Source organism: Podarcis tiliguerta, assembly GCF_965153285.1.
Source record: "Podarcis tiliguerta genome assembly, chromosome: 17".
In the NCBI taxonomy this organism is placed as follows: Eukaryota; Metazoa; Chordata; class Lepidosauria; order Squamata; family Lacertidae; genus Podarcis; species Podarcis tiliguerta.
The window spans coordinates 23913268-23929032 of NC_139550.1; the positions used below are offsets into that span (position 1 = coordinate 23913268).

Consider the following 15765-nt stretch of genomic DNA (forward strand, 5'->3'; position numbering starts at 1 on the left):
TAACATTTATAAACACTATTTAATTGTGGTACGAGAAGGTAATGTCTTGTCGTCGGAAATCTTGAGGAACGGACTTTAGGAAACGTGTGCAGAGTAACTTAATACGTGTTTCAGCCCAAAGGGCTTTCTGATAATGGAGTGGGAGTGTGGACAAAATGGTCTGGTCCCTCATGTAAAGACTTCTGTGTGAAATTCATTTTCTGAACCAGTATTTTAATACGTGTGTTCTGTCACTTTTTAAAAAAAAAAACACCACCTAATTGTCTTGGTAGCGTGGAATTGGAAAGCCTTGTTTTATGTCCTCCCGAGGCTGAGCTGCTCTTTTGCATAAATACCTAATGGAAATTTAATCAAGGCTGGCTTTGTGGGGATACTTGTAGGATCTCTCTGTAGCGGGGGCGGGGAGGATGCAGGTAATATATATTGATTGTGCATCTTCAGCCTTGTAAGTCTGTTCTGTGAGAAGCCTTTCAAGATCCAGCTAGCAACTTGCACTTGAAGGTAGACGACCCAAAGACTGAACACTTTGCTAAATGTGTTTTGCAGGTTGGACAATCTGCTCAATATGGCTTATGGAGTAAAGAGGTAATGAAGAATTGTGTTAGGTCCATAACGCTTAACCCTTCCTAATAATAAATTATACTGTTTTGAGTTGAACATACTTTGGAGCTTATTTATTTTAAGTTGCATTGTCTCTGCATGTTCAGACATTAAACAAAAGCTATTTTTATTTCAGTACATCACTTAACACATTCTGTCTCTTCACCACATCCATAATTTCAACAGCTTCCAGCATTATTTTCAGTGGTATTTGTCTTTTTCAGTTAATGGCTGGCAATTTATTAATCTTTATCGCATTGCCTTTTGTATCATTCTAGCATTCTGCAACAACTTAGGGCCTTTCTGCACTAGAGTTTTGCTTATTCAGCCTTTCCCACCAGTGCCAATAGTATTGTATCTGTGCCAGCAGATGGTCATAGATCCATGGAATTGGAAAGGGATCCTGTGGGGATCATTTGGTCCAACCCCCTACAATGCAGGAATATGCAATTGTCCCATAAGGGGACCAAGCCTGTAACCTTGGCAACCATGAGCGCCACACTCGAACCAATTGACTTGGCGCAATGATAATGGCTATGTAACGCAGATGCAATTCTTTAGTGCTAAAAGTACTTCACATGTATTACCTTGGTAAATCTTAACGCATCCTGCAGGGTGATAATATTTTCGTATTGCAGCCAGGGGACTGAAGCTTCACAAACAGTGCAGGGTTGAAGTGGATATTTCATTGCAGGTCTGCATTTTTAAAAAGAGACAAGTACAGTGGTACCTCGCAAGACGAAAAACTCGCAAGACGAAAGAGTTTTTTGAGTTGCTTCGCAAGACGAATTTCCCTATGGGAAAACCGTCAATGCATTCCTATGGGAAACCGTCAATGCATTTCCTATGGGAAACCGTGCTTCGCAAGACGAAAAATTCACAAGACGAAAAAACTCGCAGTTTAATTTCGTCTTGTGAGGCACCACTGTATTTGGATTTCTAATGCCCAGTTGTCTTAGGGACACTTTTGTTCTCGCTTTTGTGGCTAAGGCAAAGTTTGACCAGTCCGCAAATGCCGCATTGAGTGTCCCAGCAAGAAGGAAAGGTGTGGACAACTAGAAACTAAATAATGTGTCGCTGTTAATCAGATGTGTCACTGTTAACGTCTCACTAGGGCAGCAGGGGTCCGACTAGATACTGCACCAAATGACAAGGGGGATCGATAGTTCACAAGGCTATAATAAAGTAACAAAACAAAAATATTCAGTAAATGGAAGACTGGCATCTCGCAGCTGATAAGTTCACTGCAGAAGAAAGGATTGGATAACCATAAGAGTACAGCCTGCAAATAACTTAATTTTATTAAACTTTTTTCCAAAAATATTGACACCAGTGCTAGGCCAACATTTTGCCCCCTTGGAGGAGCTTTTCCCTTTGTTTTTCTTCTACGTAAAAGTGCAACTCCTGAAACTTTCACGCTGGCTTCCAAGCGCTGACACTTTCAGCACTTCTCAAGTGTCTCCTGGCTTTGAGGCCACTCATGTGTCTAAAAAAGACTGGAAGGAGGCCTACCCCAAGCTGAGAAGTGTTGAGCCACAGCAGGTGGCCTCCAGGAGACACATAATTCTTCCATGCTTCACCACCGAGCACATTTGAGGCCCAATGCAGGCAAGCAGCAGAATAGTCTTGTCGAAGGGGATCCACAAAGCCTGGCGAAAGCCTTAATGATAATTCCTTGCCATGCATTTTTCTTGAGTTGGGCTCGTGCGTCCTGCACTCTTCTACCTAGTTTGAAAACTGCTGTGCTGCAACAATGAATGTTTGCAGAGGAGCCAACTCCTAGGGGCCAAGATCCCTTCGCCACCACCTACCCCCCAATAAAACATTTGAAGGAGCCAGGGCCTCCTAAAGTTGACGGCCACTGCAGTTCAAATGGTGTGTTGAAGGAGCCAGGGCCTCCTAAAGTTGATGGCCACTGCTGTTCAAATGGTGTGTTGAAGGAGCCAGGGCCTCCTAAAGTTGATGGCCACTGCAGTTCAAATGGTGTGTTGAAGGAGCCAGGGCCTCCTAAAGTTGATGGCCACTGCAGTTCAAATGGTGTGTTGAAGGAGCCAGGGCCTCCTAAAGTTGATGGCCACTGCAGTTCAAATGGTGTGTGTGTGTTCTGTGTCACGCGATCGATTATGTGTGGCAGGACTTACCTGGCCCTCCCCAATATTTCATTCAAGTTGGCACCCCCCAACGCATGCTTTGCAGGCGCTGAAAGCAATGCATACTCGAGGCACAAAACTAGGCAGAAAGGCTCTCAGTTTAAGCTTGTGCAGCATGCTGATACCATGTGGAAGTAGACTGCATTTTTAAATTCATGTTCTGAACTTGCCTTCTCCTTAAAATAAAAAATCTCCTTTTTGTCTTTCTCTTTCTCTCTTTCCCCTTCTCTCTCTCTCTCTCTTTCTCTCTCTTGTGTTTGCCCCTCTCCGTTGGTTAGTAGGTTTTCTCCAATGACCATTGATGGAATGACCAGTTTGGCTGGGATCAATATCCCGGGACATGCGGGGACCGGATGGTGCATTTTTGTTTACAATTTAGCTCCCGATGCAGACGAGAGCATCCTGTGGCAAATGTTCGGACCCTTCGGAGCGGTCACCAACGTGAAGGTCATCCGCGACTTCAACACAAACAAGTGCAAAGGCTTTGGATTTGTGACTATGACAAACTATGACGAGGCGGCCATGGCTATCGCCAGCCTGAACGGATACCGCCTTGGAGACAGAGTTTTGCAGGTCTCGTTTAAAACAAACAAAACGCACAAAGCCTAATGAGGTGCCCTCGGCCCAGTTTATATTTGAAAACTTATTCGACAAAGGCAAGTTAAAAGAAACTTTATACATTAGTAAATGTCTTTGTAAGTCAGTGTTGAGATGGGGGGGGCGGGGGACAAAAGACTAGCATCCTAAGAAATATGCGAGATTTTTTATTGCTAGTATTTGAATTAAAAAAAAAACTTCTTAAATATCTTATGTTTGAATATGGACAAGAGGTACAGGGTTTTTACCTGTCACAATGCATTCTATTGCCTTCTTTGAAGAAGGCGGAACCTTTTAAAATGTTTGAGCTTAAGGGAAGACGATTTCTTTTACACGACTGCCTTGAACCTGTGAGTAGTTAATTGAGGCTTTGTGTTAACGATCCTTGAGTTAGTTTAGTCTTACGTTGTGTTTGATTTACACTTTAATGCCTTGCAGTTTAGTCTGTTCAAGAAAAGTGTTTCGAAGTTTACATTTTTATTTATAAAGTTTGAAAGTATTTATTTTGTAATTATTATTTGGGTCTGGGGGAAGGGGGGGGTTGGTGCATTATAAAAGCTTATTGTAAGATTAATGGAGAACTTTTCGTAAAGCAGTACCTTGCCAAAGAGATAAGAGCCTCTTTGATGTGGGTTTAAAAAAACAAAACAAAGCATCTATTTTTATAAAAAAGAGAAAATTTGGAGAAACTTTTTACAGGACCTGGAACAAATATTTTGACTTGAATACTTTGAGAAATCTCTTCATATGACACCTAGTGAGCTTTTAAAACTTACCAGGAAATTTGCAGTGGTTGGGGGAAAAAAAACACTTTAGAGAGATTTATGATGTAGAAATTCTTTAGAGATCTTTGTTACTCAAGAAGTTGGAATCACTGAGAAATGCACTGCTGGTTTTGATTTTGTAATCGTTGGTGCAGTCTCTGAACATCCTGGTTACTATGTGATAGGTGGCTCACATTAACTTGTGTGGTTTTGAAACAAAAGGAGAAAAAAAAATTAAAAGTATATAAGAGCAGGCAAGAAATTTAAATTAACTGAGATAGGGGAAAAAAAATCTGTTCTTCCTATAGAATTCCCTTCAGATAGAGCTCATGGTGTTTAGTGATGTACTTCCAGTATTGTTTGAAGAATTGTTTTGTCTTAAAAAATAAAAAAAAGATGTTTGCACACGGTTTGCGCCAATGGCAGACCAGGAAAGAAGCAGTCTTGCGTTGGATATATTTGAAGGTATTTTGAAAGTTACGTTCAAGGCTAACACCTGAGCTTTGTGTAATGTAAATAATATCTTTTTTGTTTTATGAACCTCTTTTCAGCTGATAACTTTTGAGTTTCCTTCTGGTTTTTTCGTTTTCCCTTATTTAACATGCCAAGTGATGTTCAAAATTCTGAATGTTTTTGTATGTTTCCTTTTCCTTTGTATAAATGGCATTAAGATTGTTACTTGAGGTCTGCTTAATTCATTTCTGTTGTCCTGAGGACTTGAATTTACAGTGTATCAGATACGTTGCAAATTTTGTCTGTAGATAGTCTAGCTTCAGCTGTTTATGGTGATGCTACATTTTTGTTTATAAATATGTTTGTGGTAAAAAAAAATGAGTATAACCATAGGTTTTGAACAAATTCCTTACATTTTTCATACCAGAATCATAAATACCTGTATGCTATTGAAATTTAACTTTGTATGACGCTTAAAAACACTTATTTGGGGAAAATAATAAAGACTTTACCATGTATGGAAGAAATTTAAGGTCAAAAAAAGTACAAATATTTTCTGATTAGCATCTAGCTTATAATAAATTTTTAAAAAGCTGAAGGCCGGCAGAGCCTTTTCCAGGATGCACTGACAAACTATATAGATCCGTCCTGCTTTTTGTATAAACTGAGATGCTCATTTGCTTCCCCTTAGAACCAAGCAATGTGCTATGCATAACATTCTTGTACATGATATTTGCAGTTGCTTTCCGATTCTTATTTTTTAAGAAAAGAATTGTAGTTATAAAATTTTCAGTATAGTACAGTACATTAAAAAAAAAAACTGTGAGAGAATAAAGTGTGCTAAAGTGACAAACGACTTTTCTCATGCCGGACTCATTCAATGCTCTTCGGATCAATTGGCTTAATCCTAATCCCGCACTCGTGTTGGGATCCGCATCAACACAAATTCCCTGTGCTTCAGAAGGTGATGGAGTTCCATGGTGGTGATGGTGGTTGGGGTGGGTCCAGCACCTGGTACCTGCAACCTTTGCCGCTTTATACGACTATAGTGAAAATCAAAATCAAAAATCCACTCAAATAAGGGGCATCGATGAGAAGGCATGTGTCTGTTGGGCTTCACTTTGCACTGTTTATCAGAGCACTTAATAAAATGTAAGGCTGGTATTTATTTGAAGTTGTACAGTATGACTTAATTCACATCTGTTGGAGTAGAAAAAAAATATATTCTGTTGAGTATTTAAAAAGAGGCTGTACATGTTTTCTTTTGTGTTTGGATCCTTTGTACTTTTTCATGTTCAGTACATCAATAAACAAAAGTTGAAGGGAAAGAACAGTGTGGTACAGCGGTCTTTACCCAATTTTGTTTATTTTTTGAGTATGCTGTCGTGGGCATAAGAGTAGTCACACACACACACACCCATTGGTTTGAGGAAAGTGGGTGTTTCAATCCCACAAGCTCACATGCACCCACCTATCAGGCAAGTTTGCATCCTGATCTTCCCAAGCGTTTTCTTCAAGATGGCAGGTGTTAATACAAGCTAGGAAGGGGGCCTAGAGAAGTGGATGTGATTACATACAGTGCCAATCTGTGTTTACAGTATTGAAATAAAAACTGGTATTTTTCCCTGCTAACCCCCGAGGCAGTAGAAATTTCCTCTGGTGAGCACCTGAGTGGCTGCCTGCTGTTTGTAAAAAAGCAGAGTTGAGCCTGAAGTCAAAGCCAGGAAGAGAGACAACAATGGCAGATGTTATATTAGACTTATATAGTACAGAAGTCTCCTTTTGTTTTAATGTATGCCGATGTGTTGGTGCTATTTTGACCGCCATAACAACTTTTTTACACTGAGTCGAGAGAAGCAGCAGAACCTGTCCCCCTGCTCAATTTTCTGCAATCTCTGCATGGTGGGGAGGGTCTAAGAGATAGGATGGATTTATGGATCGCTACCATGCTGAGCCCCTTGAACATAGGAGTCTAATGGACGTCAGCAAGAGCAGTCAACATGGAAATGAGCTATCGCCTCGCTCCATAATTGTTAAAAATCTGAGATAGGGCTGGGCCATACCTGGTTTTCAGCATCCTGATATGTCGCCAGCTAAACATCGTGATATATCGCGATGTCTGAAATAAAGATGGAGCTACGTAGAGGCATTGGCTGGCTTCACGGATTTCCCCGCATCGTGGTTTTTGCCGGCGCTGCTCTTGTGATTTGCTGCCCCTTGCATAAGGCAGGAGATTGCTGAGCCAGCAGAGTTAACAAAGGGGTGCAGGAATCGAGAGAAGCATTGGCTGGCTTCATGGTTTTCCCCACATTGTGATTTTTGCATAGCTCTCTCACTCTCTTCCTTTTACACACACACACACACACACACACACACAAACACGACTCTCAGTATATTGCCAGGTCAAAAATTATGAAACCGTTATCACAATATGGACTTCAAACCGGTTTTGGATGATATATCACGCAGCCCTAAGAAACATCATGATTCGTGATATACAGTGGTACCTTGGTTCTCGAACGAAATCCATTCCGGAAGCCCGAAACATCCGAAAACTGAGGTGCAGCATCCCATTGGTTGCAAGAGCTTCTTGCACTCAGGGGAAGCCATGTCACACGTTCAGGTTCCGAAAAATGTTTGCAAATGGAAGCACTTATTTGCAGGTTTTTGGCATTCAACAACCGAAACCATGTCAAAAATTATGAAACTGATATCACACTATGGCGTTCAAATCGGTTTTGGAAGCTATATCGATATATCGCCCAGTCCTAATCTGAGATGAGCTAAATTTTGGGAGCAGAGGAAGCAGAGGCAGAGGAAGGGGGTGGCAGGGGCGCTCCACCCTGGGCGTCCCCACTGAGGGGGGTGACAAAATGGCGGGCGGCACTCACCGCAGGGCCTGCAGTGCGCCTGAGCCATGCGTCTCTCCTGGGAGTGATGCGGTGGCTTGGGCGCCCGCAGGTTCCATGTTGCCCCAAATGGTCTGCCCGCCTCCTCTCCCTCAGCTGTAGGGCAGCTGAGTGGGAGGAGGCAGGCAGACTCCTCGAAGGCCCTGCGGAGAGTCCTGCCCCGGCTGGCCCCGCCCCACAGGTGGCTGGCCCCGCCCCTGGGCGCAGGGCACACGCACCGCTCCAGGCTTCCAACTGGCTTGCTCCACCGCTTGGAGGAAGCTGTCTTTACACACACTGTTAATTCATCAATCTCATTGCGTGTCGAGGTCCCCAAGCCACTCCCCTAAATAAATCACAATTCACACAAAAAGTTTTGTTTAAGGTTTTTGCCATAATTTTGGCCACAATTTTATTAAAATACATAATGTGAGTGGTTGCTTAGGCATTGGTTATGACTATCTGTCCCCATGCCCGGGGACAGAACTGACTTCCAGATTCCAGCGAAAGCCAGTAAGGGAAAACAATATTGGGGAGAGAATGGGGCTGGGCACCATACCGTCACCCCTCCCTGCATGCTCCCAGGGGCTTGCGCGGCCCTAGCCCCTTGCTGGGGATACGGACAAATGTGTGGCAAACCCCTGGATTCCTTTAACGGAATTCCCTTGCAGCAGCAGCATTTTGGAGGGGCAGGCACAGCAAACCCTTACCCCTCCACCAACCAAATTTTAACCAATGCCTAACCGCAACCTTACAAGTTGTGACGATTTGCTACGCAGAAGGCAAAAACCAAATGGCACCAGTCAATCAGCCAGATGGACAAAATTCCTACCGGGCCCCTGCCCCAAAAGCAGACGACCCCATGACAGGCATAGCAAGGTCAAACGCAACAGCCATAAATTAGGGAGGGTGGGCGAGTGATCCGATGCATGCAGCAAAAGAGACTGAAAAGAGCTGCGTGCCATGAAAATATAACTTTCAGGCCAACCGACTAAATGGTAACTTCAAAATCTCCCCAACAACCCAAATAAGCCCAGTCACAGCCATGGCCATCCAAACAGTAACCGCCCAGTAACCAAGAGGGGGTGTCCTGTTAGACCCCACTGCAACACATGCTCTCCATGAAGGAGAACACGCTTTACGGTCTACACTGGTTGACTGCCTTTTCCTCTTTTAAAACAAAGTTTCAGGCAGAGATCTCTCCTAGTGCCAGGGGTTGAACTTCAGACATTCTGCACACACACTGTGTGTTCTACCACTGAGATAATCTTTACCCACTAAAAATGTTCAGTACTGTAAAGACAAGAGATCATTTTCATCGGAAGGGAAGTGCGAATGGCTTGTTTTGTAGAAAGGTGCTAAATTACAGTTCTCCTTGTTTTCATATGTTGATGTGTGCATGAACTGCTGCAGACATCTGACTTGTACTTGCTATTTATTTCATGTTTGTTTACCATCAGCGTAAACCCATAGCGGTGTGTGCTGAAGCTGGGACTGCAGTCTTTAATCAGCAGGTTAATAACTAAAGCTTTCATATGATTATGAAGTGGTAGAGGCCACTTCTAATTAGATGGAAAGCTGAGGGTATTCTTTTTTTTCTGGCGGTGTGTCAGAGTGATAGGAAACGAAAAAGAAAATATTGAAGGTGGCCTTGGTTCCAAACACTGAGTGGCAGCTTTTATTTTGAAAAAAGTGTAAGATGTCTTGCACCCCCTTCACTATACTAAAAAACAAAGAACAAATTATGTCTATGATCAGAATGCTAGTTTGCCATTCCAAATATTCATATCTTGAAAAGAATAGAGTACAACTTGAGAAGAAATGGGAAACATCAGCTATAAAATGCTTGGGGGAGTGGATCATCTTTCGGGGGCTGGGGAAAATGGTTTAAAGCATTTGGAGCTCTTTAGCTTAACATTGTTGAGATTTTGATGTAAGTGGTTTGAATAATACATTTTAACACTAATGCTTGTTTATCAAATGAAGCTGCTTGGCAGCCGCTTTAGAAAATAGTAATTTTATTTATTTAACGATGTATGTCTTTTTGGATTGTTTAAAGTAGCTTACAGGGCTTTTTAAAAAAATAAAATAAAAATCTAGCTCAGTAGCATTTCACTTGCATAAAACTAAATAGATCTTGACTAGTGAAACAAAAACATGAAATCCAGCTAGCAAAGTAAAGGAACTCCACCCTCCCCCTTTCCAAAATCTCTTGTTTCATTTACTCTCTTTTCCAGTTATACCATTACGGTTACGGCAACAGATCCTTTCCCTTCTTAATAAACCAGGGGTGTGGAGCGCATGGCTCTTCAAAACCAAATCTCCCCCAGCCAATATAGCCAGTGGTCAAAGATGATAGGCGAACTGTCTGGAGAGCCACCAACCAATTCTAAACCACTGCAGTAAATGGGTCTCATCCAGGGTTCATTAACTCCAGAACGTCACCGGAAGGGGAAAGAAACTCCCACTTGTATAAACATGAGCAGTATCTCCTTACTTTAACCCCAACCCATGGATAGGCAAACTAAGGCCCAGGGGCCGGATCTGGCCCAATCGCCTTCTAAATCTGGCCTGTGGATGGTCCGGGAATCAGCGTGTTTTTACATGAGTAGAATGTGTCCTTTTATTTAAAATGCATCTCTGGGTTATTTGTGGGGTCTGCCTGGTGTTTTTACATGAGTAGAATGTGTGCTTTTATTTTAAAAGCATCTCTGGGTCATTTGTGGGGCATAGGAATTCGTTCATTCCCCCCCCTCCAAAGAAAAAAAATATAGTTCGGGCCCCCACAAGGTCTGAGGGTCAGTGGACTGGCCCCCTGCTTAAAAAGTTTGCTGACCCCTGCACATTGTCTCTTACTTTTTTCAGTATTCATAATTTACAGAAATCCCTGCCACAAGGTGTTGGCAAACAAGGTAAAGAGAGAAAAAGAGTTGCCGCCTCAAAGTTCTGACACATATGCAAAGCTTTCTTATAGGATATATTGGGGGTCTCCTCCCCCCACCTCATATATTTTGGGCACAGCCTTTGTCTTCCAGCTTCCTAGCCTTGTAAAGCGATTCAGTAAAATTCTCTGTGTGGCGCAAGAGAGATCCGAACCTTGGACTACCCAAAGATGGGCAGGCAGTCAATTGTGCCCACCAGCCCAAGTCCGAGTGAACCCACCTAAATAAATCCACTTGTCGCGTGCTGGGATTCTTGTAAAGATGTCTGTATGATGTGGCTCTCGCCCACATTTCCACTTGTGCCATGTCTAGAAGGGTCCAAGCTCTTTTCCAATGGAAATCCCTCTCTTTAGTAGTGATAAAGGTAAAGGGACCCCTGACCATTAGATCCAGTTGTGACCAACTCTGGGGTTGCGGCGCTCATCTTGCTTTATTGGCCAAGGGAGCTGGCGTACAGCCTCCAGGTCATGTGGCCAGCATGACTAAGCCACTTCTGGCAAACCAGAGCAGCACACGGAAATACCTATTTACCTATTTAAACACCTGTTTACCTATTTATTTACTTGCACTTTGACGTGCTTTTGAACTGCTAGGTTGGCAGGAGCAGGGACCGAGCAACGGGAGCTCACCCCGTCACGGGGATTCGAACTGCCGACCTTCTGATCAGCAAGTCCTAGGCCCTGTGGTTTAACCCACAGCGCCACCCGCGTCCCTTTAGTAGTGATAGATTGGAACCAATAGCAATCCGGGGAAAACCCAAATTGCTGTTTTCTCCAGTTGGCAATGCGAAGTGTGTATTAGGGCTGAGTGATATCTGGCTTTCAACATTGTGATATACCAGGCATGTTCAGCTCTTTAGAGACTGCAATCTACTCTCAGCATTATAAAACTGGCAGTGATCTACCCATTGTCATTGCCCATAGTTGTTGAGCTTTTGGGGGTGGGGGAGAAACCAGAGTTGTTTTTTTGGCATGGGGGAGAGCGATTCAACTTTTTGGGGCGAGGAATCCATTAAGTCACAAGCCAAACAGTCTGCTCGTCGCACATCTTCCCCAACACTGCCACCGAGGCAGGGACTACAGCCTTTCAAAGCAGCGGCGCCGATGGGACAGAGCGCCGGGGGCAGGGCGCGTATCAATCACTCAATCACTTTTTTAACTACCGCGATCGACGGGGAACACAGTACAAAGTACTGCTTAGTGAACACGAGAGGTCTACATCGCACACCATCCATATGTCAGACCAGCTCACTCTTTACCTCCTTTCTTCCTCCCTTGATGGGGAAAAGAGTCTCCTCTGCTATTCAAGCTACATGGCTAAAAGGATCCATTTCGTTGGCTTACGTCTCCCTCTACCTATTGGAATCAAGGCTCACTTGGCCAGGCCTACGGCAACCCCTGCGGCCCTGTCCCTTAATTCCTCTCTACAATAGATTGGCAGAGCACCCATAAGGCTGCCACATTCCACGGCGGGTGGCACTGTGGTCTAAACCACTGAGCCTCTTGGGCTTGTCGATCAGAAGGTCAGCAATTCGAATCCCCGCGACGAGGTGAGCTCCTGGTGCTCTGTCCCAGCTCCTGCCAACCTAGCAGTTCAAAAGCATGCCAGTGCAAGTAGATAAATAGGTACCGCTGCGGTGGGAAGATAAATAACATTTCCGTGCGCTCTGGTTTCCATCACAGTGTCCTGTTGCGCCAGAAGCAGTTTAGTCCTGCTGGCCACATGACCCAGAAAACTATCTGTGGACAAACGCCAGCTCCTTCAGCCTGAAAGCGAGATGAGCGCCACAACCCCATAGTCGCCTTTGGCTGGACTTAACCGTCCTTTACCTTTACCTTACATTCCTTTATCACAACATAATTGACACCTCCCCTGAGGCTGCCTTTTGCAGGAGGCCATTACAGTATGTGCTTCCAGTTACCTAAACAGCAGCTTTCTATTTCATGGTTTCATAGGCACATCCCAATTTGGCCTCAGCTTTTATGGGGTCTCCAGAAAAGGCTTACTGTGAAAAGGTATTTCTGGATCCTGTAAAAGCTGCCGTCAGAGCCCACTCAGGCCGTCAGCAGCTGTTTCTTTTGTGGTACCGCTACTCTTGTATGTATTTTCTGATAGTTTCTTCATCATACTTTTCTACCTTTCTTACCAGGGAGTCTCAGCGAATCTTTTAGGCAACATTTTCCTGTTGAAATCCACCCCCCACACTATACTAATACCAAATCTCCTTGCTTTCTGGCTTGTTATCTGAAAACTGAGGGAGAGAGGAGCGAGGAGGAGGCGAGATGACAGCTTTGTGTTTGAATTGTGGTTCTTTGCAAGCTTGCAATGTTGCCTATTGACCGCCAGGTGGCACAAAACCTGACCCCCCAATCTTGGCGGCAGCTTTTACAGGATCCAAAAATACCTTTCGGGGTGAGTATCTACTGAAAAGAAGGCAGGTGACAATACGGTGGTACCTCGGAAGTTGAACGGAATCAGTTCCGGAAGTCCGTTTGACTTCCAAAACGTTTGGAAACCAAAGCGCGGCTGCTGATTGGCTGCAGGACCCGCATCAGACGTTCGGGTTCCAAAGAGCGTTCGCAAACTGGAACACTCACTTTCGGGTTTGGGGCATTCGGGGGCCGGCCCTTAGACTTTTTCTTTTGCATTTTGTTTGTTTGTTTGTTCATTAGTGGTGCTGCCAATTCAGTGCAGAGTTATATCTCACATCAGGCTGGAGTTTTGCAGAGGAGGAAGGTATTTCTTTGGTCATCACAGTGGTGCTTCTGGCAAAGACCAACCAATTACCCGGTGGAGTACAGGGTCAGGTTTAAGGTGCTGGTTTTGACCTTTAAAGCCCTATGCGGCCTAGGACCCACATACCTATGGGACCGCCTCTCCCGGTATGCCCCACGGAGGACCTTAAGGTCCACAAATGACAACATTTTCGAGGTCGCAAGGTGGTTAGATTGGCCAGGGCCTTTTCAGTGCTGGCCCCGACTTGGTGGAACGCTCTGTCACAAGAGACTAGGTCCCTGCGGGATTTGACATCTTTCCGCAGGGCCTGCAAGACAGAGCTGTTCCACCTGGCCTTTGGTTTGGACTCAGTCTGACCCTTAAGTTTCCCTCACCTTATGGTTTTGATCTATGGGCTACTTTTAAAATGAGGCTGCATTTTAAATTGCATTTTAACCTGTAGTTTAAATTGGGTCCCCCCCCCCCCCCGTTATGTTTTTACTGAAATTTTAATGGTGCTAGCCACCCTGAGCCCAGGGAGGGCACGGTATAAATAAAATTTATTATTATTTATTATTATTACTTGGATTGAGCCAAGGAGCCAATTCACACATGCAGAACTTCAGGCATGAGAGTAACTGGGCCTTGAGCCTGGCTGCTGACAGCACTCCCTTCCAGCCTACGCACATGAGTGCAAAAGGTGAGCGTAGGCCCAAAAGCGATTCGATTATATTTACTGGGATGATTAAGACAGTCCTCTGAATAGCTCTGCCTGCTTATGTTTGCTGTGGAGTGCAGGTACTTTCTTATGGTGATCGTGCTTGCCTTGGTGATTGGATGGGAACAAAAGCTTAGTCATGATTAACACTTCACCCAGGACCCAGGCATAAAGAGAAATGATCATACTGGTACTTTTCCTCATTCCATTTTCCTCTGCGTACTGTTCTGTAAAATCTTTTTTTAAACACTAATTACTGGGTATGATATAAAGCACCCCACTTCAGGTGAAATAACGCAAGAGCAACATTAAATCCCTGCATTTATCATGTCAATAGAAAGCCCATTTTCCTTTATAACAGGGTTTAAGAAGAAATACCTCGCAGGGGATAGGTAGCGTCACTCCTGAGTGGTATTTTTAAAGACGCTGCAATCCCCGCGGTGGATATTTATATTTGCAAATCAAAAGTGTACGCTCAAGATCTCTGGAAACCTAAGGCGCAAGTGACCTGTGTTAAGAGACCCCAAATGTGCATTCTTGGCTTGTAAGTGTTAAAAAAAGGTATCTCACACCAAGAGAAGAAGAAGAAGAGTTTGGATTTGATATCCCGCCTTTCACTCCCCTTCAGGAGTCTCAAAGCGGCTAACATTCTCCTTTCCCTTCCTCCCCCACAACAAACACTCTGTGAGGTGAGTGGGGCTGAGAGACTTCAGAGAAGTGTGACTGGCCCAAGGTCACCCAGCAGCTGCATGTGGAGGAGCGGATTACAAGACTACCACTCTTAACCACTACACCACACTGGCTACCCAGTGCTGCAGCTTGTGGGAATCCCAGCAACCACTGGGTGTGATGGTCGCTTAGGTGTGTCCACTGGGACTTGGCTGGCTTCCATAGTTGACCTCCTTGTCCACCCAATGTTCTGATCTCTCTTGCATCTGTTCCGTCCAGGAACACTTCCTCCATCGTCCAGGTCACTGACCTCTTTCCTTATAACAGGGTTGCAGGAGATGTGCTGCTGTTGTCTTCCCCTGCTGTGCCCTTGGACCTCATGTTTGCCTGTGCACTCCTCTGTTTTGAACATTAAAGATCTGGGTAGAAAACGCTGCGTGCGTTCCAGTTCTTCCTCCAGTGGGAACCAAGACATGAGGTTCCCCATCCCTGCTGCAGATTGAGTGTTCTTCACCCTTGGGTCCCCGTATGCTGTAGGACTACAACTCCCATCATCCCTGACCCATTGGCTTAGCTAGCAGTGGATGATGGGAGTTGTGGTCCTACCACAACCGGCGACCTAAGCCTGAAGGGCACTTGTGTAGATAATACTGAACTGGATACACCAGCTTCCTGTTTCGAAACAGGACTGTTCGTTCCAAAAACTCACACCAAAATAAACCTCTTAGTCCTCCTAGTTCTGCTGGATGGCCTTGTTGTATTCGCTGCCTGTAACAGATTAACATAGCTCTGTCTCAGCAGTTGAAGTACCATTTCTAGGAACGGCTGAAAATGGAAAGCCAGATATTAATCTCTCTCCGCATCCTCTGATGTTGACAAGTGATGGAATGTGTTGGTGGATTTTGGGGGGAGACAGACCCACCCTCTTCCCAAGTCTTTCTGTTGTGCGGGCAAAACAGCTCAAACAGTAAGGCTTTAACGTTTGAAAGATGTATTAATATTTCACTGGTTAAAGCATCTTCCCGTAGTGATTGTTTGTTCTTTTTGTAGCTGGGAGCAATTAGCTGGAACAGTTGCTGTCGCAGCTGTTAGATGGCTTTCCCTCCAACAGTGATAATAAAGGTTTGGGGGGGGGGGTTGTTCTCCTTCAACATGTGTGCAAATGTGTAGAGTTACAAAAAGAGAAAAAAAAGATTTTCTTAAATACGCATCGTCTTCAAGGTAACACAGAGAAGGCAACCGGCAGGTGCATTCGGAATGAAAACACAC

At 44.4% G+C, this 15765-nt stretch overlaps 2 protein-coding genes across 20 annotated transcripts in view; one reads left to right on the plus strand and one right to left on the minus strand.

Moving 5' to 3' along the window:
- Positions 1–5892, plus strand: part of ELAVL2 (ELAV like RNA binding protein 2) — a 158159-nt gene extending 152267 nt beyond the window's left edge. For 10 of the 19 annotated variants that reach the window (XM_083420388.1, XM_083420400.1, XM_083420398.1 and 7 more), the window contains 2 exons: positions 547–585; positions 3029–5892. In XM_083420388.1, the coding sequence (XP_083276514.1) occupies positions 547–585; positions 3029–3359 (370 nt within the window). In that variant the 3' untranslated portion in view covers positions 3360–5892. The remainder of the gene's footprint in view (positions 1–546; positions 586–3028) is intronic. The other 9 variants (XM_083420395.1, XM_083420404.1, XM_083420405.1 and 6 more) reach the window with 3 other exon arrangements.
- Positions 1–15765, minus strand: part of DMRTA1 (DMRT like family A1) — a 394296-nt gene that overhangs the window by 41535 nt on the left and 336996 nt on the right. The window lies entirely within an intron of this gene.